This window comes from Manis pentadactyla, chromosome 1, assembly GCF_030020395.1.
Source record: "Manis pentadactyla isolate mManPen7 chromosome 1, mManPen7.hap1, whole genome shotgun sequence".
NCBI lineage: Eukaryota > Metazoa > Chordata > Mammalia > Pholidota > Manidae > Manis > Manis pentadactyla.
In genome coordinates this window covers 191488047-191515287 of record NC_080019.1, presented here as the reverse complement: position 1 = coordinate 191515287, position 27241 = coordinate 191488047, and the positions used below count along the sequence as shown (strand labels likewise).

Genomic DNA, 27241 nt, shown 5'->3' with positions numbered 1-27241 from the left:
GGGTAAGGACTTGATAATATGAGGGAATGTTGAACCACTGTGCTTAGTTATTTGAAACCAACATAAGATTGTGTATCAATTGTACTTTAATTTTTAAAAAATCAGCAGGGCTGGAACCCTAGCCAGCTGGAGAAAGGATGCCTCCTTAGAGGTTAGGAGGTCAAGTGCAGTCTGTGGAATGCACACACAAAGGAGGCCAGAAGGCGAACGGCTGAATTTCTGTGTGAAATCATGCGATTTTGAACTGTGGCCAAAAAAAAATTGTTTAAAACTTTGCTCCTCATATAAACCCATAAATGTATACATACCCACACAGCTCAATTTTCACAAAGTGTAGGCATCAGCGCAACCAACGTCCAGATCAAGAAATAGAACCAACCCCCTAAAGTCTAGTTACTAGTCCCCAATTTCACCCCCAACCTATCTTGACAAACAGATTTGTTTTCTCCTGCCTTTGTAAATTATGAATGAAATCACTCTATGTATTCTTTTGGGTCCAACATCTTTTAACATTGTGCTTGTGAGATTCATCCACATTTGTTGTGTGTAATTGCACAGTCCGTTCTCAGTGATGAACAGTTTTCTGTTTATTCATCCAGTCTCCTGTTGCTAGTTTGGGCCTATAAAATAATTGAGCTGTGAATACTCTACTTCAAGTCTTCTGGTGAACAGATGTGAGCATTTTTGGGGTATGTTTCTAAGAGTGGAATTACTCAGTCATAGAGTGTCTGCTTAGTTTTAAAAGATACTACCAAACAGTCTTTCTACTGAGTTCTCTGGTTACTTTTTGTGCTTGCACTGCCAACTTTATGTGCTAAAGCAAGTGTCTGTAGGCTACCAGCTTGTCACCTCTGTGCTTGTGCATCTTCAGTTCTCATTGGAGAAAGACCTTTATGAGGTTAAGTTCAGATCTCAGGATGCCATTGCCTTTAAGACCTTGCAGTGTCTCAGTGGATAAGGGCCAAACTCCTTAGCCTGGCACAAAATGCCTTCTGCAGGTGTCCTTTCTCCTTTTTCCTCTACTCTTCACTGTCCATTCTCCACACCATCCTGCTACTCTGGAGGCTCCGGAGGGTCACTGCATCCTCCTAAGTCTGCGTGCCTTGGCATGTGCAATCCCCTTGCCTATAGCTTCCTTTCCCTTACTAGGCCAATCTGTGTACTTTGTCTCCCCACTAAACTACCACTCCCAGTCCTTGGAATACATGCCCTGTGTGTAGTCTCTCTACTCCAGGGCCTATCATAATGCCTGGCACAGGGCAGGTGCTCTGTACATGTTCATGCCCCAAACTCAGACACTCCATGATGTGAATCTTTTATTTTTTTCAGATAGTAGACAGAAAAGAGGAAAGGATACATTTTAACCTACCCAGTCCCCCCACCCCCTCCCCAAGTTGTTCTCCTCAGAGACTACCACTGACACCGCTTTCTTGTGTATCCCTCCTGAAATTCATTGTGTATAACTTTATATTCAGTATAGCTATATATTCAATAGATGCTATGGAGAAAATGGGGCAGAAAACGTAGATAGGGAGCTGCACTTTTTAAAGTGAACAGTTGGAAAAGGGCTGAGAAGGTGAAATTTGGCGAAGGAGGTGAGGCACAGGAAACAGCAGGTGACAGGCTCTGGGAATCAGTGAAGTGGGCCAGCTGCAGAGCGCTCTACAAGCCAGTATAAGGGCTTCAGACCTTCTCGAATAAGAAGGGAAGTCACTAGAGTTACTGACTAGGAGCCACACGGTCCAACCAGTGGTTTTCAAACTTCACTTCCCCCATAAAAAGCTGCCTCTCTGCGGCAGCTCAGCTCCGCTCTGTGACGGCGCCACCGTTTATCCCGGCATCTTTAAGGATGGACAGTTGGTCTGTGTCCAATGTTTTGGGCTAAAAGTACTCTGTAGATAAAATGAGAGTTCCTGTGGCCAGGATTCTCACCTGACTGTGGTTGACTAGCTCACTGCACACCTGTGGGCAATACATGGCTGTTGACTCTATAAAAAGAGCTCTACCCAGTGCTCTGGGCACGACACGGTGGCAGGGCTGCAAGGCTGCAGGAGAGCAGAGCAGAGGCTGGAGTGGTGGCAGTGCCCGGGACAGAGGCCTAGAGGACGGCTGTGCGGGACAACTGTGCAGAGAGGACCGGAGGACAGCTGCGCAGGACGACTGTGCATAGAGGCCCAGAGGACAGCTGTGCGAGACAACTGTGCAGAGGCACGACTGTGCATACAGAGGGGCCCAGACGACGGCTGTGAGGACAGAGGGGCCCAGAGGCAGAGACTGGCTTGCTGCATGCAGACTTGCTCTGAGTGAACGGGATTTTAGTGACTGACCTGCCACCTGGAAATAAAGTTGGGTATAACCCTTTCACCCCAAGAACGTTTTGCTGTCATTTTTTTTGGTCACACTGAATCCATAGCAAATTTGCCCGGGGCTGAAACCCATTGGCAAGACATACTCCCACATCTCTTACTTTCCAAGAATCCCAGCTGATAATTTGCCATCAAAACTTTTCTCTATTAACTCAATTCATCCTATTTTAAATGTAATTCTCTTTTTCATTAAAGAAATAGGGTAATATGCGACCTCACTGGTTCCGGAGTTTCCAGCTCAGGCTCAAAAAGAGCTTTAAGTTCTTTTCCCACTTTAAAAGGTGCTTAGGTGAAAAACAGCATGTGGTCGCCGGGTGACCCCACGGGTTAAGAACGGCCGGAGGTGGGCGACCCGCGGCCTGCTGGTCTTCAGCGTAAGAAGAGATACAAGTGGGCACAGAAGAGTCGCAAAGACTCGCGCCTGCGCAGAAGCGCCCGGCACCGAGCCCACGCCTGCTTTCCTTCCCACGACCTCCCCTCCGGCGCCTGCGCAGTAGGACCCACTTCCCACAGGCCTGCGAAGCTGGGCTCCCTAGATAGCCTTTCTTGCCGACAGAGGTGGAAGAAGTTACCTGGCACTTGATCTCTCCCTCCCCAGTAACAGTAAGTCTCCCAGAAGCTAGGGACTCGATCCCTGCGGCTTTTAGGGTTCTGGCGGGCGCCCAAGTCTCCAGGAAAAACATGGGCGGGACCACCCTCCACGTGGTGCGCCTCCGCCAATCGGCACGCAGACCGCACTTTGCGGCTTGGCTTCAAACAAACTACCGTGAGGTGAGAGCGGCCTCTGGGGCCCCGCCCCCTCGCCTGAGTCTGGGGCCCCGCGAGACGGCGGGCGGGGGTTGGGGGCGCGAGAGCGGGGGCGGGCGCAGTGGTCGAGTGACAGCCTACCTTGCCTATTCCGGGCTGGGGCTGCGGCGCGGTGGGCCCCGCAGCCAATGGGATGGGGCGGAGGGCGGCCCGGCAGCGGGAAGGGGGAGCCCGAGGCCGGGGAACGAGGGGGGAGGAGGGGGCGGGCTCCCAATCCGGTTCCATCCGGTTCTCCCACCGCCCCCGCGGCGGGTCGCAGCAGCTCGGGCGGCGGGAGGAGCGGCAGCGGCCAGGCAGCCCAGCTTCGCGAAGGCTCTCGGCGCGCCGCGGCCCGCAGGCACCCGGCACGCGCCCGCCGCGCCTCCACGATGCCCAAGAGGAAGGTGAGCGCCGTCCACGGCCCGCACACGCCCCCTCCATGCTCCGGCGTCTGCGGCGCCCCGTAAGCCCGGGCCCCGCCGCTTCCACTGCGGCGCCGGGGCCTCCAGGGAGGCGCGGGGCCTGCAGCGGGCAGGCTGTAGGCCGCGCGCACGACGGCCCGAGCGCGGTGTTCTGGAACGTTCGGTGGCCGAGGGGCCGGGTGGGAGATTCGAACGGGCGGCGGGAAGCCGCTGACGTCACGCGGCCGGCATTGTTCTCGGGGCGCCGTGGCTGCGGCGCCCACTCGCCCTGTGCTTCCTCCCGCAGGTCAGCTCCGCCGAGGGCGCGGCAAAGGACGAGGTAAGAGGCGGCCCTACGCCTGGGGCGGGTCTGTCCGCGCGCATCCCTCCCTCCCCGCTCATTCTCTTTTCTCTCTCAAAGCCCAAGAGGAGGTCGGCCAGGTTGTCAGCTGTAAGTAACGCGACCCCCAGACGGTTTCTTTTCCGTGGGACCGTCCCCGGTGAGGAAACTCAGTGCTCCCTTTGCCTTTCAGAAACCTGCTCCTGCAAAAGTGGAAACGAAGCCAAAAAAGGCGGCAGGAAAGGTAGGTTTCCACCTTAGACCAGCGGACCGGACCGTGGTGTCTCCGAAATGCTGCAGCGCTCCTTGAGGCGTGACTTTTTCTTAATAAAAAGCCATGACCAGCGACTCTGAGGTCGTGACACTGTTAGTGTCTAATATCTTGGCTTTGAAAGTCTCACTGTAGTCAGTAGTTAGCTGTCACAGTTTCCTGAAAAGTGGACGATGTATCCTATTTGCCTCCCTAATTTTTATATTATAATAGTTTTGGTAAACAGTTTTTCTATAGCCTGGGTTAATACAACGGATATAGTCATTCTGGTTTAGGGAGTGTAATGGGTTGTGTTAATGCTGCCGAAGAATTTGAAAAACTTAAAATAATTGAAGATACTAATAATTTTAGCTTACAGAAGAAATCCATTCTTTATGTTGTGTACCTTGTGGCTAGCACTTGTGCGTTCCTTGCATGCTTGTTTCCCTTCGGCAAGAACAGCAAAGTTAGGACTGAGGCCTGGAAAAAGGGAATACGTAGGTGTTTGTAAGTAACATTTAAAAGCCAAGGTAGGGGATCTTACATGGAGGGGTGGATGGGTAGATAAAGTTGTGTTTTCTGAGAGCATAACTAACAGTATTCCGAGAATATTTTATTTGGCAGTTGTGTGTGAAGGAGTTAAATCATTTTATCCTAACAGTGTCTGACTTAATCATAAATATTGTGATGGTTGTTGCTCTGGAATAGATTCATGATTGCATTATTCACGTTACAGGTCTTTGGAATGAAGTTGTCCTTTGGTATGTGTATGCTTGAAAACAAGTTGGAAAAGCAAAATATACGTAAATCATTATAATTTCGATTTGGGGTATAGTATTGAAACGATCCTCTGGGAAACTACTATGTTCTTCAGGGGAAATTCATGGTGTGACTCATTTCTGTTCACTCAAAACAGAGTTTAAATTTGAAGTCTGCTGCCAAAAAAAAAATCCTTAACACCATCATCCCTCTTCTAAAAGTGCAGGTAGAGCTTAGCATTGCATGATCAGTTTCCTTCCCCCATTTCTCTATTGAAACATGCATGGTATAGGGCTGAGTGTAAAATGTTTAGTCTTCTTCAATACAAAGTTCTGCTTTGTGATTTTTTTTTTCTTAAGGGGAGGAAGGTATAAAGCATGGTACCTTAACTTAGAATTTCTTACACCAGAAGATAATGCAGTAATTCTCTGTACACAAAGAGTATCTCAAGTTTTTCAGGAAAATTGAAAGAACAGCAGATGTTGCAGATTGTTGGCACGAACAGTGTAGTATTATCCTGCTTTTGAGTCTTTTTTTTTTTAATCTAATTCACTGAAATACTATGCCCATTTCCCTCTTAAAATTTTCTTCCTTATTTACTTCTGCCTATATTTTGGTCTGCCCTAAAAGTTCTTTTAAAATGAAAACAGTTGAGATTTTACCCCCAGTTGGGTTTGGGATGTGAGATACAGTCAACATATTTCTCTCTGAGAGACCAACAGGTAAGCCTTTATGTCTTTATTCCTTGAGGAACAAACTTGTCAGTTAAGTTTTCACAAAGGAAAAATGGGAGGGGTGGTTGCTTTATTTTTTATAATACATCTTTGTCGTCGTAGTCCAATTTAAATCCTTAAACAGAAGGGAAAACTTATGTATTGATTATCATTCTACTGGGACACAATGTTAACAAAGCATGTGTGTTCCAGTGTGCATCTGACTTGTGTAATTTTCTTAATAAAAGTATTTTGAGGGTTGAAACACATTAGGAAAGCATGTTGATTTTTGTTTCCATCAAGCTTTCTAGCTATTAATAGTTAAAAGTGTTGTTTTAGCTCAGGTTATTTAATCAAGGTTATCTTTCACATTTAAGGTTTTAAATTTTTTTTGGTTATGAGAATAGTAGTAATGAAATTAATGAGAAACCTAAAGAAACCAGATTACAAAAGAACAGTTTTAAGTACAAAAGCTATTGTGACAGTTCATGGTAGCCATATATGTAGCAGTGTTGTCCCAAATGTGGTGTTTACATAACTTAATATCCTAAAGACATGGGAAATTTAGTAGCTGTGATGCTTACATGTGGAATGTCACCTTTGGTACAGAATACATTGCACTAATATTTTCCCCCTCTTTAACATTGGAGTTGTTTGTCCAAGCAGGAGATCTGCTTATCTGTCTGTGGCAACTATTGGGTCAGTACTGAGAGGGGTCTTTGATACAACTCACCGATGACCTAATTTAATTTAGCTGTTCCTGCATTCTTTATTTACAGGAAATACTAACAAGTGTTAGGCTTCCCTTCACCTGAACATTGATGGATGGTATCCAAAAATACTGTTTCCTATTGCTTTAAAGTGGTTTAAATTTTTAACCTCTTATCCTCATACTAATACCTGTGCTTTTCAGATTCCCCACCTAAATGAAAATGATAGACTCAAAATTGATACTTTCAGCTACTTAGTAAATGATACCAAGGGATAACTGTAGCGGGATAGCCTGACCGTTACAATGTGGTGTTTTTTTTTTCAGGTGAAGAGTTAATTGTGAGGGTAAATGTCTGAACAGGACAGTGGTTATTTGACAGTTTGATTATTGTTAATGCTCAAGGGAAGTTTGGGGGGTGGGTAGGGTTACAGTGGGATGAAGTTTCCTGCAACTATTCACTTCATTTGTTTGATCATGTGGAACTTCAGAAAGTAGTGGGTGACTGAGAAAATGAAGTTGTGCACTCAGAATTTAGGTTTGATCAAGTCCAAGGATGCTTGGTGTGTCAGTACTGTTAGATAGTTCTCCTTAGCATCCCTTGTCCTGATGACTGGGGATGGACCTTAAGGTGTCTTGTGTAAAAGGTCTGCTAAATAATGCAGGCTGACATGTGACACTGCATTACCATCACACCACCTGTGAATACTGTCTCTATAGCAAGTCAGGAAATAATAGGAGTACATTTATACTTAATATACTCTTACTCTGTCATAGGATAAATCTTCAGACAAGAAAGTGCAAACAAAAGGGAAAAGGGGAGCAAAGGGAAAGCAGGCCGAAGTGGCTAACCAGGAAGCTAAAGAAGATTTACCTGCAGAAAACGGAGAAACTAAAAATGAGGTCAGAAGTGCTTTGTGGTGATTTTGACTCAGAACAGTAATCAATTGGGTATTATCAGTAGCAGATAGGGTAGCCTTTACTTTTTATAATTGTGCAAAGTTTTGTGACTGAGTAATTGTTTTATGAATTAGATCATAGTTGAAAATACATATGTAAATTGCTTCTTTTTAAGTGAGTGAACAAGAAATACAGTTGGCCCTTGGACACCACAGGTTTGAACTGCAAGGGTCTGTTTACATGAATTGTTTTCAGTAAATATATTAGAAAATTATTTGGAAATCTGACAATTTGAAAAAACATTGCCTTTTGTGAGAATACAGTACCTTAATACATACACCAGACATGCATTAATTGACTTTTTGTTACTGGTAAGGCTTCTGATCAACAAGCTATTAGTTAAGTTTGGGAGGAGTCAAAATACGTGTGGAGTTTTTACTCTTCGGTGTGTGTGGAGGGGTTGGGAGGTTCAGTACCGTTAACCATCACTTTGTTCAGGGGGCACCTGTACTTGCTGTTTCACCAGTAACATCCCCCATTTGTGTTGTACTAGTGTTGATTGTTAAAATCCCTGGTGTGGGTTGTTAAAAGGATTTAATTTACTTGGTGGTATAACACTCCTCTTTATTTCACATGACCCTGGCGCTTGTTTAAACTAATCCTGGTCTCCTTCTATTGCCATCTGTAGAACTACTATTATTTTGTTTTTATATTCTGTATATTGCTTTAGAATTTAAAAGTTCCCCTCATTGGGCACATTTTTTTAGTTTTATTTCTAATAAAAATTTATTCTTAAAAGTAACCACTTGTCCGGGAATAATAACTCCCAGTTAAAGCAAATCAAAAAACTGTTATTTTAAGCTATGAGGAAAAGAGGCTTTTTCTTTAAAATATAAGTGTGCTTCAAGGTTTTGATAAATAGCTTTTTCTAAGCCAAGCTTTTTTTTTTTAGGTTGGTTAAACTAGGAAAGATAAACCACATTATTTTTTTTTAACTTTTATATTTATAGATGAAATTTTAAAGTAATCAATTATTTATTCCTAAATTGTGATACTTGCTGTCACAGTTTACATTTTCTTGTTTAACCTACTTTAAACATTATGCAATATTAAGATGACGTTATTACTGCTGTTCTAAAGAATTTGATCTTCTAATACATGTTACCAAGCTGCAGTTGATTCTCATTATTCATCATGGTTTGTGTCCTGTAAGGTTGCTGTGAATTCTGAACCACCTGCACATAGGTGAAATACTGGGTTAGATTCTTATGCTCTGATCACAGCATTTCCATTAGCTGATGAATGCACACCCTTACTTTATGTTTTGTCTGTTGCATGTATGCCACTGTTACGTTAACAACAAACTCAGAGCCAACAAAAATAGAACTGTAATTCATGCCTAAATGCCTAATGAAGCTACCCAGTGTATATTCTCCACAAAGCACATCATATTCATTTCAAACTTAGCAATACTAGACAATACTGTGCTTGTCCCAAAAAAGTTAAATATTGCACTAAAAAGACTGGAGGAAAGACACAAAAATAGAAATAGAACTGAAATGAGACAGAACAGCATCCGCTGGGAAAGTGCTTGGAGCAACTCAGATTTGTTGCTGCTCTGTGTCTGTGACCATGGAAGTGGCAAGAGTTGATTTTGGTGTTATAAATCTCAGTGAATAGGTGAACTTACAGGTAAAGAATCCAAAGATAATGAAGATTGGCTGTGTTTTTAAGACCTAATAGTTATGTATAGTAAAACTTAGATGTGTTAAATGCTGAAGACCTCCATGATCGTAGCAGTAATGTGAATCATTTTCCCTTCTGTTTTGGTCATTACTTTTCCTTTGATTTGCAGAGTCCAGCCTCTGATGAAGCAGGAGAGAAAGAAGCCAAGTCTGATTAATATCATATACCATGTCTTATCAGTGGTCCCTGTCTCCCTTCTTGTACAATCCAGAGGAATATTTTTATCAACTATTTTGTAAATGGCAAGTTTTTTAGTAGCTCTAGAAACATTTTTAAGAAGGAGGGGATCCCACCTCATCCCATTTTTTAAGTGTAAATGCTTTTTTTTAAGAGGTGAAATTTGCTGGTTGTTTATTTTTTGGTACAACCAGAAAATAGTGGGGTATTGAATATGGGAGGCTTTGATTGTCTTGGGCGTCAGCTTAACATTCCATAATGGGGGTAGTTTTTATATCCTGTAATATAAACATAAACTAAATGGCAATTTGGAGTCAGTTGTGCATTTAATATATCTTGAACATTTTAAATTACTTCTACTCCTGTGTTGTCTCTGGTAGGTTTCCTAAAGAAAACCACTCCTTGATCTTGGCTCTCCTGTCAGAATTGTGTGCACTCTAACATCTTTGGTCTTGGTAGTCCAGTTTTCCTAGTAACTTTGTTAATGTGCTGTGAAAGATTAAAAATCTGCATATGTAGTGTATATGATAAGTTGTGAATTAGTGAAACTGATGTAACAGCATATCAATATTTGAAGATACGGTACTTGATATCCTGTTAAGGAAAACTTGCCTCCAAAGTTTAAGCTGGAAAGTCACTGGAATAACTTGAGTGAAAAATCGCAATTACATGATTTTCTAGATATTTGGTACGTACATTAAGAATTGTGTACAAATTGAGATATCTGTGTACTGACCCTCAAATAAAACCTCAATTCTAAAAGAATTTCTTGAAGCACATGAATTAAGTTCTGGCTTAAATTTTATGTAAAGAATTTCCACATTTGTTCTTCCAGAGTTTCTTAAAACTTAAGAGTCTGATTTTTAATACTTGAACACCTACAACCCCTGGTGAATGGAAAGGACTAGAAGCCAGGGTCCCCATGGTGGTCATTCTATGGATGTGCTCTAAAGGTGTTTGTGTGACTGAGTGGTTTAGTAAAGGGAAAACAGTACAGTGTCCTCTGATGCAAAGTAAATAACGTAATTATTTGCTTATGTGGTAAGCTTGTAAGTACAGACTAAGCTAGAGTGAGATCTGGTTTGATTCGTGTGCATATTTTCAAGATTTGTTTTCATGTATATCATACTTCCATATTGTGATCTACACAACCTTTAAAAGTGGTATCGGACACCTGCACTGATTTGCCAAATAGAAAACCAGGGCTGGAGAAAATTTGCTATGGTTACTGCTTAAAGGGGGAGACTTTGGAATAAAGTTTAAACCTCTGTGACATTTTTTCTGTGGATTGATTGGCAAGAGGCAAGAATGCTTTAAAGGCAGGCACCCAAGTGTCACAGCTCTGGAAGGACCATCATATACGCCCTGAGTGACCATTTTGAATGTGTTCATAGGGAGCAGTGAGGTGTGGTATCATAATTTACAGAAGGGTGAGACAACAGAAAAAGTAATGAAAAGGCACACTGACACCCAAAGGAGGGTTTTGGCAACAACCCCTGGTGAATGGAAAGGACTAGAAGCCAGGGTCTCCATGGTGGTCATTCTATGGAGGGCCTAAAACTTGTAAAGACAAATTTGCCTTTAATTTCTTAATATAGATAGAGTTTTTGAATATGAGAATTTATACGTCGAAGTGAAACATTTCCTCTCAGTGTGTGTTGGTACATGCAGTGCTTTTGTACCAGAACTATAGCATCTGTCCACCCAACTCTCCTACCCATTGGAATGGTGATAAAGGAGTTTGTTTTTTAAGTCACAGCTTTTCTCAGTTGTACTCTAATTGCTAATAATATATTTAAAGGTTTTTTCTTTAAAAACAAAACGGTTTTTCGATTTACAAGTTGATACCTAAAAGAAACTATCCCTAGAAAATGGATTGTGAGTACTCGTAGATCATCCTTGACTGTTACGGTAAAATGAACCCACTAATCGACTGTCCAAGGAAAACAATTACATTTTGGAAAACTTACATTTTTAAAAACCACTGTGAGGCGTATTTTCTGGGATGACTACTTAACAAAAAGTCAATCTCCCTTTCAATGAGTTCTAAACAATAATTGATAGGTGGTTGACTGGACATCAATTCAGACATCCTAAAAGGACAAGGAAGACAACTTTTTAACAATGCAAACAAATCAGCTTTTAGTTTGTTAAATAAAACACAAAACTACAGTAGCCCTGCTTCTTAGGTTGAATTGGTCCTTTCAAGGGTGACTTAATGGGGACTCCAGGCACTGGACCTGCCTAGTACTGAGATTGATGATTTCAGGGAAGCCCCAGGGAATAAATACTCTTGTTGCAGTGCTGGGAAAGTGTGCACAAGTGTGGGTTTGTGGGGCAGAAATGAGGGAGATTGGGCAAGTGCAGGGAGGAGAAATGTGTATTGTGCAAGTCCAAGAACCATTCATACTGGGAAGAAACCTGGGATGTGCAGACAAGCTAAAAACACCCATGATTCACTTACTAGATAGCTAAGTTAAAGGTGCACTTTTCTCAGGTCCATTGCTGACAAGAATACACAAAACAGGCCATTATACATTCTCTTTTGTAATTTCATACTGTGAACTTTCCCCTATGTCATATAGCATTTGTAAGTGTTGCATAATACTTAAAGAACGCAATTTGTCATTTAGACATTTTTCCCATTAAAATGCATTGTGAAACTAAAGGATGTGTAATTTTTGTACCCCTTAGAGATCCTAAAGATAATCCACCTATCACCATCCACAGTTCCATGAGTTTGTAGTTAAAATGCTTAATTACAAGAGAGCTGAAAGTTTCAAAACATTAGGCTTAAGTAGGTAATGAGCCTTAGATGATGGGAAATAAGTCAGCAACAAACTGGTTTTCAGATTGTGGAAGATTAGGATTATGTTTTTAAAAAAACCTGAAAAAAGTAAAAATCATTTAATCCCAAAAGCTAAAACAATTCTTTCAGATGAGGTTAATTTTCTTCATGTATGTTTGGGTTTTTCTTTTTTTTAAATTTATTTTATTAAGGTATTATTGATATACACTCTTACGGTTTCACATGAAAAAACAATGCGGTTACTACATTCACCCCTGTTATCGTGTCCCCCCCATACACATTGCAGTCACAGCCCATCAGTGTAGTAAGATGCAGAGTCACTATTTGCCTTCTCTGTGCTACACTGTCTTCCCCCTGATCACCCCACACCATGTGGGTCAATCATATTACCGCTGAATCCCCTTTTCCCTCCCTCCCTGCCTGCCCTCCCCCCCCCACCCCTTTGGTAACTGCTAGTCCCTTCTTACAGTCTGTGAGTCTGTTCCTGTTTTGTTCCTTCAGTTTTGCTTCATTGTTGTACTCCACAAAAGAGAAAAATCATTTACTACTTGTCTTTCTCCACCTGGCTTATTTCACAGAGCACAATATCCTCCACCTCCATCCATGTTGTTGGAAATTGTAGAATTTGTTTCTTATGGCTGAGTAGTATCGCATTGTGTATATGTACCACATATTCTTTATACATTCATCTACTGATGGACACTTGGGTTGCTTCCATGTCTTAGCTATTGTAAATAGTGCTGCAATAAACATAGGGGTGCATATGTCTTTATTTTTTTTTGCTGTTTTCTGCCATCAGAATTTTTTGTTTTGTTATTTTGTTATCATTAATCTACAGTTACATGAAGAACATTGTATTTACGAGGCTCCCCCCTTCATCAAGTCCCGCACACATACCCCATTACAGTCACTGTCCATCAGCATAGTAAGATGCTGTAGAATCACTACTTGTCTTCACTGTGTTGCACAGCCCTCCCCATGCCCCCCCTACATGCTAATTATACATGCTAATTGTAATACCGCCTTTCTTTTCCCCCGCACTTATCCCTCCCTTCCCACACATCCTCCCTAGTCCCTTTCCCTTTGGTAACTGTTAGTCCATTCTTGTGTTCCGAGTCTGCTGCTGTTTTGTTCCTTCAGTTTTTCTTTATTCTTATACTCCACATCTGAGTGAAATCATTTGATACTTGTCTTTCTCTGCCTGGCTTATTTCACTAAGCATAATACCCTCTAGCTACATCCATGTTGTTGCAAATGATAGGATTTGTTTTCTTATTATGGCTGAATAATATTCCATTGTGTATATGTACCACATCTTTATCCATTCATCTACTGATGGACATTTAGGTTGCTTCCATTTCTTGGCTATTGTAAATAGTGCAGCAATAAACAGGGGTGCATCTCTCTTTTTCAAACTGGGCTGCTGCATTCATAGGGTAAATTCCTAGAAGTGGAATTCCTGGGTCAAATGGTGTATCTATTTTGAGCTCTTTGAGGAACCTCCATACTGCTTTCCACAATGGTTGAACTAATTTACATTCCCACCAGGAGTGTAGGAGGGTTCCCCTTTCTCCACAACCTCACCAACATGTGTTGTTGTTTGTCTTTTGGATGGTGGCGATCCTTACCAGTGTGAGGTGATACCTCATTGTGGTTTTAATTTGCATTTCCTTGATGATTAGCGATGTGGAGCATCTTTTCATGTGTCTGTTGGCCATCTGAATTTCTTGGAGAACTGTTCAGCTCCTCTGCCCATTTTTTAATTGGATTATTTGCTTTTTTGTTTGTTGAGGCTCATGAGCTCTTTATATATTTTGGATGTCAACGCTTTATTGGATCTGTCATTTATGAATATATTCTCCCATACTGTAGGGTACCTTTTTGTTCTATTGATGGTATCCTTTGCTGTACAGAAGCTTTCCAGCGTGATATAGTCCCACTTGTTCATTTTTGCTTTTGTTTCCCTTGCCTGGGGAGATATGTTCATGAAGAAGTCACTCATGTTTATGTCCATGAGATTCTTGCCTATGTTTTTTTCTAAGAGTTTTATGGTTTCATGACTTACATTCAGGTCTTTGATCCATTTCGAATTTACTTTTGTGTATGGGGTTAGACAGTGATCCAGTTTCATTCTCTTACATGTAGCTGTCCAGTTTTGCCAGCACCATCTGTTGAAGAGACTGTCATTTCCCCATTGTATGTCCATGGCTCCTTTATCGTATATTAATTGGCCATATATGTTTGGGTTAATGTCTGGAGTCTCTGTTCTGTTCCATTGGTCTGTGGCTCTATTCTTGTGCCAGTACCAAATTGTCTTGATTACTATGGCTTTGTAGTAGAGCTTGAAGTTGGGGAGTGAGATCCCCCCTCACTTTATTCTACCTTCTCAGGATTGCTTTGTCTATTCAGGGTCTTTGGTGGTTCCATATGAATTTCTGAACTATTTGTTCCAGTTCTTTGAAGAATGCTGTTGGTAATTTGATAGGGATTGCATCAAATTTGTATATTGCTTTGGGAAGGATGGCCATTTTGATGGTATTAATTCTTCCTAGCCAGGAGCATGGGATGAGTTTCCATTTGTTAGTGTCCTCATTAATTTCTCTTAAGAGTGTCTTGTAGTTTTCAGGGTATAGGTCTTTCACTTCCTTCATTAGGTTTATTCCTAGGTATTTTATTCTTTTTGATGCTATTGTGAATGGAACTGTTTTCCTTATTTCTCTTTCTGTTAGTTCATTGTTAGTGTATAGGACAGCCACAGATTTCTGTGTGTTAATTTTGTATCCTGCAACTTTGCTGAATTCCAATATTAGTTCTAGTAGTTTTGGAGTGGGGCCGTGAGGGTTTTTTATGTACAGTATCATGTCATCTGCAAATAGTGACAGTTTGACTTCTTTACCAATCTGGAATCCTTGTATTTCTCTGTTTTGTCTAATTGCCGTGGCTAGGACCTCCAGTACTATGTTGAATAACAGTGGGGAGAGGGGGCATCCCTGTATTGTTCCCAATCTCATAGGAAAAGTTTTCAGCCTCTCACTATTCAGTCTGATGTTAGCTGTGGGTTTATCATATATGGCCTTTATTATGTTGAGGTACTTTCCCTCTATGCCCATTTTGTCAAGAGTTTTTGTCATGAATGGGTGTAGAATTTTGTCGAGTGCTTTTTCAGCATCAATGGAGATGGTCATGTGCTTTTTGTCCTTTTTGTTTATGTGGTGGATGATGTTGATGGATTTTTGAATGTTGTACCATCCTTGCATCCCTGGGATGAATCCCACTTGGTCATGGTGTATGATCCTTTGATGTATTTTTAAATTTGGTTTGCTAATATTTTGTTGAGTATTTTTGCATCTACATTTATCAGGGATATTGGTATGTAGTTTTCTTTTTTGGTTGGGTCTTTGCCTGGTTTTGGTATTAGGGTGATGTTGGTGGCTTTGTAGAATGAGTTTGGGAGTATTCCCTCCTCTTCTATTTTTTGGAAAACTTTAAGGAGAATGGGTATTATGTCTTCTCTGTATGTCTGATAAAATTCCGAGGTAAATCCATCTGGTCCAGTGATTTTGTTCTTGGGTAGTTTTTTGATTACTGCTTCAATTTCGTTCCTGGTAATTGGTCTGTTTAGATTTTCTGTTTCTTTCTGGGTCAGTCTTGGAAGGTTGTATTTTTCTAGGAAGTTGTCCATTTCTCCTAAGTTTTCCAGCTTGTTAGCATATAGGTTTTCATAGTATTCTCTAATAATTCTTTGTATTTCTGTGGGGGTCTGTCGTGATTTTTCCTTTCTCGTTTCTGATTCTGTTGATGTGTGTTGACTCTCTTTTCCTCTTAATAAGTCTAGCTAGAGGCTTATCTATTTTGTTTATTTTCTCGAAGAACCAGCTCTTGGTTTCATTGATTTTTTTTTCTATTGTTTTATTCTTCTCAATTTTATTTATTTCTTCTCTGATCTTTATTATGTCCCTCCGTCTGCTGACCTTAAGCCTCATTTGTTCTTTTTCCAATTTTGATAATTGTGACATTAGACTATTCATTTGGGATTGTTCTTCCTTCTTTAAATATGCCTGGATTGCTATATACTTTCCTCTTAAGACTGCTTTTGCTGCGTCCCACAGAAGTTGGGGCTTTGTGTTGTTGTCATTTGTTTCCGTATATTGCTCCATTTTAATTTGGTCGTTGATCCATTGATTATTTAGGAGCATGTTGTTAAGCCTCCATGTGTTTGTGAGCCTTTTTGCTTTCTTTGTACAATTTATTTCTAGTTTTATACCTTTGTGGTCTGAAAGGTTGGTTGGTAGGATTTCAATCTTTTGGAATTTACTGAGGCTCTTTTTGTGGCCTAATATGTGGTCTATTCTGGAGAATGTTCCATGTGGACTTGAGAAGAATTTGTATCCTGTTGCTTTTGGATGTAGAGTTCTATGGATGTCTATTAGGTCCATCTGTTCTAGTGTGTTGTTCAATTCCTCTGTGTCTTTACTTATTTTCTGTCTGGTGGATCTGTCCTTTGGAGTGAGTGGTGTGTTAAAGTCTCCCTTAATGAATGCATTGCATTCTATTTCCTCCTTTAATTCTGTTAGTATTTGTTTCACATATATTGGTGCTCCTGTATTGGGTGCATATATGTTTATAATGGTTATATCCTCTTGTTGGACTGAGCCCTTTATCATTATGTAATGTCCTTCTTTATCTCTTGTTACTTTCTTTATTTTGATGTCGATTTTGTCTGATACTAGTATTGCAACACCTGCTTTTTTCTCCCTGTTGTTTCCATGAAATATCTTTTTCCATCCCTTGACTTTTAATCTGTGCATGTCTTTGGGTTTGAGGTGAGTCTCTTGTAAGCAGCATATAGATGGGTCTTGCTTTTTTATCCATTCTATTACTCTGTATCTTTTAATTGGTGCATTCAGTCCATTTACATTTAGGGTGATTATTGAAAGATATGTACTTATTGCCATTGCAGGCTTTAGATCCATGGTTACCAAAGGTTCAAGGTTAGCTTCTTTACTACCTTACTGTCTAACTTAACTCACTTATTGAGCTATTATAAACACAGTCTGATGATTATTTCTCTCCCTTCTTATTCCTCCTCCTCCATTCTTCATATGGTGAGTGTTTTGTTCTGTGCTCTTTTTAGGAGTGCTCCCATGTAGAGCAGTCCCTCTGAAATACCCTGTAGATGTGGTTTGTGGGAGGCAAATTCCCTCAACTTTTGCTTGTCTGGGAATTGTTTAATCCCTCCTTCATATTTAAATGATAATTGTGCTGGATACAGTATCCTTGGTTCAAGGCCCTTCTGTTTCATTGTATTAAATATATCATGCCATTCTCTTCTGGCCTGTAAGGTTTCTGTTGAGAAGTCTGATGGTAGCCTGATGGGTTTTCCTTTGTAGGTGACCTTTTTTGTCTCTCTGGCTGCCTTTAATACTCTGTCCTTGTTCTTGATCTTTGCCATTTTAATTATTATGTGTCTTGGTGTTGTCCTCTTTGGGTCCCTTCTGTTGGGATTTCTGTGTGCTTCCATAGTCTGAGCAACTATTTCCTCCCCCAGTTTGGGGAAGTTCTCAGCAATTATTTCTTCAAAGACACTTTCTATCCCTTTTTCTCTCTCTTCTTCTTCTGGTACCCCTGTAATGCGGATATTGTTCCTTTTGGATTAGTCACACAGTTCTCTTAATTGTTTCATTCCTAGAGATCCTTTTATCTCTCTGCATCAGCTTCTGTGCGTTCCTGTTCTCTGGTTTCTATTACATCAATGGCCTCTTGCACCTTATCCATTCTGCTTTTAAATCCTTCCAGAGATTGTTTCACTTCTGTAATCTCCCTCCAGACGTCATCCCTTAGCTCTTGTATATTTCTCTGCAGCTCCGTCAGCATGTTTATGATTTTTATTTTGAATTCTTTTTCAGGAAGACTGGGTAGGTCTATCTCCTTCTCAGGGGTGGTGGTTTTGGTCTGTATTAAATTTTTCTGCCTTTTCATGGCGATAGAGATAGTTTGCGGAGCTGGCGCAAGTGATGGCTGGGAGAACGTCCCTTCTTGTTGGTTTGTGGCCTTCCTCTCCTTAGAGAAGAGCGACCCCGGCGTGCAGCCGGGGCTTCTGATTCTTGCCCAGCCGCTATGGAGTTTAGCTCCGTGTTTGCTGTGGGCGTGGCCTGCCTCAGGCTGCTGCTCCGATATGGAGATACGGACTCGCTTTTCTTTGTCCCAGGGGCGCCAGCTGTGGGGACCTGCTCACAGGTCTTACTGTCCTGTTTCCCTAGTTTCCAGTACCCCACACATGCACTGTGTCTGTGCTCCAGTGTGGATGGCTAGGAGTGGGTGTTCAGCAGTCCTGGGCTCCCTCTCTGTCCCCGCTCTGACTCCTCTCCTCCCGCGGGAGCTGGGGTGAGGGGAGCTCAGGTTCCGCCGGGCCGGGGCTTGTGTCTTACCCCATTCGCCAGGCACTGAGTTCTCACGGGTGTGGATGTAGTCTGGCTGTTGTCCTGTATCTTCTGGTCTCTCTTTTAGGGATAGTTGTATTTGTTGTATTTTCAAAAATATATGTGGTTTTGGGAGGAGATTTCTGCTGCTCTACTCACACCGCCATCTTGGCTCCTATCGGTATTTCTATTTTTAGTTTTTTGAGGAACCTCCATATCACTTTCCAATGGTTGAACTAGTTTACATTCCCACCAGCAGTGTAGGAGGGTTCCCCTTTCTCCACATTCTCACCAACATTTGTTGTTTGTCTTTTGGATGGTGGCGATCCTTACTGGTGTGAGGTGATATCTCATAGTGGTTATAATTTGCATTTCTCTGATGATTAACGATGTGGAGCATCTTTTCATGTGTCTGTTGGCCATCTGAATTTCTTCTTTGGAGAAGTGTCTCTTTGTATCCTCCACCCATTTTTTAATCATGTTATTTGCTTTTTGGGTGTTGAGGTATGTGAATTCTTTATATATTTTGGATGTTAACCCCTTGTCGGATATGTCATTTACAAATATATTCTCCCATACTGTAGAATGTGTTTTTGTTCTGTTGATGGGAGGAGATTTCTGCCTCTCTACTCACGCCACCATCTTTGCTCCTATCGGTATTTCTATTTTTTAGTTTTCTGAGGAACCTCCATATCACTTTCCAATGGTTGAACTAGTTTACATTCCCACCAGCAGTGTAGGTCCTTTGCTTTAAATAAGCTTTTAAGTTTGATGTAGTCCCATGTGTTCATTTTTGCTTTTGTTTCCTTTGCTCGAGGAGATGTATTCAGAAAAAGTTGCTCATGTTTATATTCAGGAGATTTTTGCCTATGTTGTCTTCTAAGAGTTTTATGGTTTCATGACTTACATTCAGGTCATTGATCGATTTCAAGTTTACTTTTGTGTATGAGGTTGGACAGTAATACAGTTTCATTCTCTTGCATGTAGCTGTCCAGTTTTGCCAATGCCAGTTGTTGATGAGGCTGTCATTTCCCCATTGTATGTCCATGGCTCCTTCATCTCCTTCATTGTATATTAATTGACCATGTATGGTTGGGTTTATATCAGGGCTCTGTAGTCTCTTCCATTGGTCTATGGGTCTATTGTGCCAGTACCAAATTGTCTTGATTACTGTGTCTTTGTAGTAGAGCTTGGACTCAGGGTGCATAATCCCCCCAGCTTTGTTCTTCTTTCCCAGGATTGCTTTGGCTATTCCGGGTCTTTTGTGGTTCCATATGAATTTTAGAACTATTTGTTCCTGTTCATTGAAGAATCCTTTCAGTAATTTGATAGGGATTGCATTGAATCTGTAGATTGCTTTAGGCAGGATGGCCATTTTGACAATATTAAGTCTTCCTATCCACGAGCATGGGGTTTGTTTCCATTTATTGGTTTCTTTAATTTCTCTCGAGTGTCTTGTAGTTTTCAGGGTATAGGTCTTTCACTTCCTTCATTAGGTTTATTCCTAGGTATTTTATTCTTTTGATGTAATTGTGAATGGAATTATTTTCCTGATTTCTCTTTCTGTTAGTTCATCATTAGTGTATAGGAGTCCAACAGATTTCTGTGTATTAATTTTGTATCCTTCAACATTGCTGAATTCAGATATTAGATCTAGTAGTTTTGGAGTGGGTTCTTTAGGGTTTTTTATGTACAATATCATATCATCTGCAAAGAGTGATAGTTTATCTTCTTTTTAACCAATCTGGATGCCTTTTATTTCTTTGTGTTGTCTGATTGCCATGGCTAGGACCTCCAGAACTCTGTTGAATAGAAGTGGGGAGAGTGGGCATCCTTGTCTTATTCCCAATCTTAAAGGAAAAGATTTCAGCTTCTCGCTGTTAAGTATGATGTTGGCTGTGGGTTTGTCATATATGGCCTTTATTATGTTGAGGTACTTGCCCTCTATACCCATTTTGTTGAGAGTTTTTATCAGGAATGGAAAGTTTTTTGGTATCTATGGAGATGATCATGTGATTTTGTCCTTCTTTTTGTTGATGTGGTGGATGATGTTGATCGATTTTCTAATATTGTACCATCCTAGCATCTCTGGAATAAATCCTACTTGATCATGATGGATGATCTTTTTGATGCATTTTTTAATTTGGTTTGCTAATATTTTGTTGAGTATCTTTGCATCTATGTTTGTCAGGCATATTGGTGTGTAATTTTCTTTTTTTATGGTGTCTTTGCCTGGTTTTGGTATTAAGGTGATGCTGGCCTCATAGAATGAGTTTGAAAGTATTCTTTCCTCTTCTAGTTTTTGGAAAACTTTAAGGAGAGTGGCTATTAGATATTCACTAAATGTTTGATAAAATTCAGTGATGAAGCCATCTGGTCCAGGAATTTTGTTCTTAGGTAGTTTTTTGATTACCAGTTCAATTTCATTGCTAGTAATTGGTCTGTTCAGATTTAGTTTCTTTCTGGGTTATCCTTGGAAGTTTGTATTTTTATAGAAAGCTGTTCATTTCTTTTAGGTTATCCAGTTTGTTAGCATATAATTTTTCATAGTATTCTCTAAGAATAATTTGTATTTCTGTGGTGTCTGTAGTGATTTTTCCTCTCTCATTTCTGATTCTGTTTATGTGTGTAGGTTCTCTTTTTTTCTTGATAAGTCTGGTTGGAGTTTATCTATTTTGTTTATTTTCTTGAAGAACCAGCTCCTGCTTGCATTGATTCTTTCTATTGTTTTATTCTTCTCAATTTTATTTATTTCTGCTCTAATCTTTATTATGTCCCTCTTTCGACTGGCTTTGGGCCTCATTTGTTCTTCTTTTCTGATTTCGTTAATTGTGAGTTTAGACTGTTCATAAGGGATTGTTCTTCTTTCCTGAGGTAGGCCTGTATTGCAGTATACTTCCCTCTTAGCACCACCTTCGCTGCATTCCACAGATTTTGCGTTGTTGAATTATTATTGTCATTTGTCTCCATATATTGCTTGATCTCTGTTTTTATTTGGTCTTTGATCCATTGATTATTTAGGAGCATGTTGTTAAGCCTCCATGTTTTTGTAGGCTTTTTCATTTTCTTTGCATAATTTACTTCTCGTTTCATACCCTTGTGTTCTGAGAAGCTGGTTGGTACAATTTCAATCCTTCTGAATTTACTGAGGCTCTATTTGTGGCCTAGTATGTGATCTATTCTTGAAATGTTCTATGTGTGCTTGAGAAGAATGTGTATCCTGCTGCTTTTGGGTGTAGAGTTCTGTAGACGTCTGTTTGGTCCATCTGTTCTGATGTGTTGTTCAATGCCTCTGTCTCCTTACTTATTTTCTGTGTGGTTGATCTGTCCTTTGGAGTGAGTGGAATGTTGAAATCTCATAGAATGAGTGCATTGCATTCTATTTCCTCTTTTAATTTTGTTAGTATTTGTTTCACATATGTAGGTGCTCCTGTGTTGGGTGCATAGATATTTATAATGGTTATATCCTCCTGTTGGATTGACCCTTTATCATTATGTAATGTCCTTCTTACTCTTGTGACTTTCTTTGTTTTAAAGTCTGTTTTATCTGATATAAGTACTGCTTTTTTCTCCCTATTAGTTACATGAAATCTATTTTTCCATCCCTTCACCTTTAGTCTGCGTATGTCTTTGGGTTTGAAGTGTGTCTCTTGTAGGCAGCATACAGTTGGGTCTTATTTTTTTATCCATTCAGTGACTGTGTCTTTTTATTGGTGCATTCAGACCATTTCCATTTGGGGTGATTATGGATAGGTATGTACTTATTGCCATTGCAGGCTTTAGATTTGTGGTTCCCAAAGGTTCAAGGGTAACTTCCTTACTATCTAAGAGTCCAACTTAAGTCACTTAGTATGCTATTACAAACACAATCTAAAGGTTCTTTTTTTGCCCCCTCCCTTTTTCCTCCTCCATTCTGTATATATTAGGTATCATATTCTGTACTCTTTGTCTATCCCTTTTTATTACCTCTGGTGACAGCTCTTTAACCTTAGGAACACTTCCATCTATAGCAGTCCCTCCAAAATACACAGTAGAGATGGTATGTGGAAGCTAAATTCTCTCAGCTTTTGCTTATCTGGAAATTATTTAATCCCTCCTTCAAATGTAAATGATAATCTTGCTGGATAAAGTATTCTTTGTTCCAGGCCCTTCTGCTTCATTGCATTAAATATTTTGTGCCACTCACTTCTGGCCTGTAAGGTTTCTGCTGAGAAGTGTGATGATAGCCTGATGGATTTTCCTTTGTATGTGATCTTATTTCTCTCTCTGGCTGCTTTTAATAGTCTGTCCTTATCCTTGATCTTTGCCGTTTTAATTATTATATGTCTTCGTGTTGTCCTCCTTGGGTCCCTTATGTTGGGAGATCTGTGCACCTTCATGGCCTGAGAGACTATCTCCTTCCCCAGAATGGGGAAGTTTTCAGCAATTACCTCCTCAAAGACACTTTCTATCCCTTTTTCTCTCTCTTCTTCTTCTGGTACCCCTATAATATGAATATTGTTCCATTTGGATTGGTCACACAGTTCTCTCAGTATTCTTTCATTCCTAGAGATCCTTTTTTCTCTCTGTGCCTCAGCTTCTTTGTATTCTTCTTCCCTAGTTTCTATTTAATTTATCGTCTTCTCTACCGTCTTATCTGCTTTTAATACTCTAGATGGTGGAGAAGATGATAAATTAAATAGAGTATGGTGGAGAAGACGATAAATTAAATAATCTGCTGTTAATACCCTCCATTGTGCTCTTCAGCAAGTGGATCTCCATCCTAAATTCGTCCCTGAGTTCTTGAATATTTTTCTGTACCTCCACGAGCATGTTTATGATTTTTAGTTTGAAATCTCTTTCAGGAAGATTTATTAATTCAGCTTCACTCAGTCCTTTCTCTGGTGTTGAGATTTTGCTTTGAACCAGGTTCCTTTGACGTTTCATATTTGTATGTGGCGCCCTCTAGTGCCCAGAAGCTTTCCTCTCTGGTGCTGCTCAGCCCCTGGAGTGATGACAGGTGTTGCAGGGGAGTGGTGCTGGTGCCTCCGGGGAGGAAAGAGCTGCTTCCTGTTTCCAAGCTGTTATGCCTGTCTCCACTGCCTGAACCAGTGGGCCGGACACACAGGTGTAAGCCTCTATGCTTGTGTCCATAGCTGCTGTAGGTGGGGCTTCCCTCTGGTTGGCCTGACGCCAGGGCAGGCGCTGCCTGTTTGCGAGCCAGGTGAAGGCTTGCCAGGAGGAAGACACAGCAGGCTGTGTATCATGGTTAGGGGGCCTTTGAGCTGTGTATCCAGTCAGGGGGATGGAGCGCCTGAAGATCGTATAAGTTCCCCGCCTGCTGGGCAGAATGCACCTGGACAATTTTGTCTACCTGTCCTTTCTTCTGAGCAGTAAGCTCTGTGTAATCTTTGCCCATTTTGCAGCCCTCTCGCTGTTAGGAAGTCTGTCAGACTGCCCACCCAGCTCAGCCAGGTATGAATTCCTGTTTTCCACAAGCATCTGGAATCTATCTCTCTCCAGGTATTCCACCTGTCCTAGCTATCCATCCCCACTAATCATCAGAGCACCATGCAGTGTACATTCATGCTCCCAGAGCAGATCTCCAGGGCTAGGTGTTCAGCAGTCCCAAGCTTCCACTCCCTCCCCGCTCTGTTTCTCTTCCTCCCACTGGTGAGCTGGGGTGGGGGAAGGTCTTGGGCCCTGCCTGATCACAGCTTTGGTATGTTACTGTGTTCCATGAGGTCTACTCTTTCCTCCAGATGTATGCAGTTCAGCGCAGCCCTCTTTGCTGTTACTCTTTCAGGACTAGTTGTGTTAATCATATCTTCATATTTTATGCAGTTTTAGGAGGTCTCTGTATCACCTCTCACACCACCATCTTTAATCCAATCTCCTGGGTTTTTCATTATTTGGAAAATGTTTTAATACTTGCTTAATAGTTTGTGCACCATAATGCCATCGTTTGGTCATTACAATGTTTTGGGTTTTTTTAAATTAAAGGTAATTTACATACACTCAAGTAGTACAGTATACTGAACTCCCATGTACAGTCCCAGTAGCCATCAGACCATTGTGAATCCTGCCCACCCATATGTTGAAGAAAGTAAGAATGGATATTTTTTAATATCATAAATAGGAAATTAAAAGTGAACAAAATGCAGGGAAAGCAAATATTTAAATTAGTAGTAGAAATTGTTAATTTACCTTTGACTTTTTACACATTTTGTTAGATTGGATATAGGTTCAACTTCACAAGCTTCTATTTTTTAAAAAATCTAGTGTGGCTATTTCCAAAGTGTGGGTAAAATTGTAACATTTCCAGAATATCTCGCCTGTGCATTTGCATATCCTCAGGAGTGGAGAGAAGTTCATCTCCATGTCAATGGGTAATTACCTGGGCATCCAAGGGTGTGTCTGAACCTGAGAGTTTAAAGGGAGGGACTTGCTTGCTTGCTTGCTTCTTCTGGAGCAGAGGAGAAAGACGGCTTGGGACTGCAGTTTGTGAGTAATAATGGGTTTTAAACTTTATTTCTCCCTTTGACTGATTTTGGTTTTAAGAGGTATTTTGCCCCAGAAGTCCTCTCCCTGGGCTTACATCTGGTGTACTCAGCAGGATGCCTCTGAACCCGAAATCTGTCATAATAGGTGCAGCCTTAGGGAGGTCTGCTTCTGTGGATGGTGGGGAGGCCCAGTGGATGCAGCGGCAGAGGGTGCCACTTCACCTGTTATTATCCCCCAGCTGTGGGGCTTCCAACTTGGGAACCTCTAGTGGGGAATTGGTCCAGGGGAAAGTACCTCCTAGAGGGGTTGGGGCCTTCCCCAGAACTGGGGAAGGGTGGAAACACTGGAAGCTGCAGAATTAGCCCTCCATGAGTTGGAAGACTGCTTGGAGACCTTAGGGGGCCATGTAGTAGCTGGTGTTGTAGGGTCTCTTTTCATTGAGATAGTGGAAAATGTTGTACAGGAGAAAGGATTACCGAGAGGGTTTGTGAGGAGAGAGAGGGACTTAGGTGGGAGAGAGATACTTCATCATTGCTTGGAGGAGCTTGGCAATAACCTATGGGATGCTGTTAAAGAAGAGAGACAGTTACTGAAAAGGCAGTTCACGCTCCTAGAAGATTCCTTAGCGAGGGAGAAGACGGCAGGGAAAAGCCGTGTTGCAGGAGGCCGTGGGGAGGGGGAGGAAGGAGTGGTGCCTTCATCCCCAGAAATGAGGGAGGAGGAGCCGTTGGTGGAGGAGCCCGAGGAAGAAGAGGAGGTGGGGCCATTGGCAGATCTGCTACCCAGGCCACTGCCGGAGGTACCATTTTCTCCTGTTTTAAAGGCCCTCTGAGCAGTAATTAAGAAAATAAAAATGAAACAACTGCAGGCTCCTCAGGGGGAGGAGCAGCCCCCTCCCCAGGTTGTGGAGCACTCCATGCTCCGCCCCTATAGCCAAGATGAGCTGGTGGGCATGAGCATCCGTTATAGGCAGAGGCCATCCTAATCTCTGCCTGCATGGCTTTTACGTCTCTGGCATATGGGGGTGGAAAACATTGTTATGTCGGGTACTGAGATGAGTAGAATGGCTTCCCTGACGACTTACCCTTACCTCTGGCAGCGGTTGCAAAATGCCCATCACGCCTCAGGGCATCAGACACTCCTGGAATGGCTGACAGCTACCATCAGGGTAGTTTGGCCTAATCAGGGTGATTTACAATATTTTCCCAGTAGTTGGAAAACGTATGCAGAGCTCCAACAGGTACTGCTGGAATTGGGTATGAAAAACATCATCTATGATATGGACCCTCAGAGCCCTGATGAGGAGGTGTTCACTATAGGAATAAGAAATCAGTGCTGCATACAGCCCCCATATCTCTCTTTGGGTCCCTAGTGAATACTCTTGCCCCCCACCTAGGGCAACCCATAAGGGAGGCTACTCATACTTTAGCAGATCTGGGGGAGGTTGAAACAATAGGGGCACAGAGGGAAGTACGGGCCAGGACTGAAAGGAGAGGTGCAAAAGGCCCTTGAAGGTCTCAAGGACCCAGATGTGGGTTGATTTGATAAAGGCCGGGGTAGGGAAAGAAAAACTTGATGGGCAGCCCAATAGAATATTGTTAGAACTGTGGCACCAATTAAAGCCAAAGCAGCAGTTCCAGCCGCTGAGGTCCAGGACATGGAAACCGGAGTCAAGGCCTCATGCCTGGCCTGTGTCCCTGCAAAACTTCATGGGGGACAGTACTCAGGATTCACCTGGGCCCTCACCCCCACAGGAGGATGAGTGGGCATCACGATTTGACTGGGGGACATGCGACGAGAGGCCACATGTAGAATTAGCAATTCATTGGTCCCCTGAGAATGTACAACGTGTCCTGGCGCTGGTGGGCACAGGAGCTGAGTGTTCTCTGATTCATGGCAACCCTGAGCGTTTTTCTGGGCCCCCTGCTGTGATAGATGCTATGGGGGTACGGCAATTAGAGTGGAGAAAGCCCAAATCCCATTGGGGACAGGGTGTTTACCATCAAAGGAGCATACCGTGTACATTTCTCCCATCCCTGAATATATTTTGGGGGTAGATATCCTGCAGGGCTTGTGGTTACAGACCACTGCAGGTGAGTTCAGACTGAGGGTATATATGGTAAAGGCAGTTCTGAGGGGTCATGCTAAGCACCCACCTGTAGCTCTGCCTGTACCTTGGCGGGTGACAAATACTAAGCAGTAGAAGTTACCTGGGGGACAAGGAAATTGGAGAAACTACAGGAGTTGGAGAGGGTGGGCATCATAAAGCCCACTCATAGTCCTTTTAATTCCCCAGTGTGGCCAGTGAGAAAGCCAGACTGTGGACTACAGGGAACTGAATAAAGTCACACCCCCTTTGCATGCTGCTGTCCCCTCTATTGCA

The 27241-nt window shown here is 41.9% G+C and overlaps 2 protein-coding genes across 6 annotated transcripts in view; one reads left to right on the top strand and one right to left on the bottom strand.

Annotated features, from left to right (window-relative positions):
* The window catches only part of GET1 (guided entry of tail-anchored proteins factor 1), a 92642-nt gene that overhangs the window by 33542 nt on the left and 31859 nt on the right, over positions 1 to 27241 (bottom strand). The gene's annotated exons all lie outside the window — the stretch shown is intronic.
* HMGN1 (high mobility group nucleosome binding domain 1) lies at positions 2953 to 10422 on the top strand. 5 transcript variants are annotated; one of them, XM_057504662.1, is made up of 6 exons: positions 2953 to 2969; positions 3433 to 3556; positions 3861 to 4137; positions 4880 to 4904; positions 7102 to 7227; positions 9080 to 10422. In XM_057504662.1, the coding sequence occupies exons 2-6, from the start codon at positions 3542 to 3544 to the stop codon at positions 9207 to 9209; spliced, it is 573 nt and encodes a 190-aa protein (XP_057360645.1). In that variant the 5' UTR covers positions 2953 to 2969; positions 3433 to 3541; the 3' UTR covers positions 9210 to 10422. The 5 variants fall into 5 exon arrangements, with proteins under 5 accessions (XP_057360645.1, XP_057360648.1, XP_036755202.2 ...); XM_057504665.1 differs by lacking the exon at positions 2953 to 2969 and adding an exon at positions 3018 to 3137 and having other exon boundaries at positions 4087 to 4137; XM_036899307.2 differs by lacking the exons at positions 2953 to 2969; positions 4880 to 4904 and having other exon boundaries at positions 3264 to 3556; positions 3861 to 3893; positions 3975 to 4004; positions 4087 to 4137.

Bases quoted from the DNA above. Each gene is read 5' to 3' on its own strand.
- HMGN1 (XM_057504656.1), top strand. From the start codon at position 3,302: ATGGGATGGGGCGGAGGGCGGCCCGGCAGCGGGAAGGGGGAGCCCGAG. The intron at 4,138-4,879 runs GTAGGTTTCCAC...TTCACGTTACAG, and splicing joins CAAAAAAGGCGGCAGGAAAG to GTCTTTGGAATGAAGTTGTC. The intron at 7,228-9,079 runs GTCAGAAGTGCT...TTTGATTTGCAG, and splicing joins ACGGAGAAACTAAAAATGAG to AGTCCAGCCTCTGATGAAGC.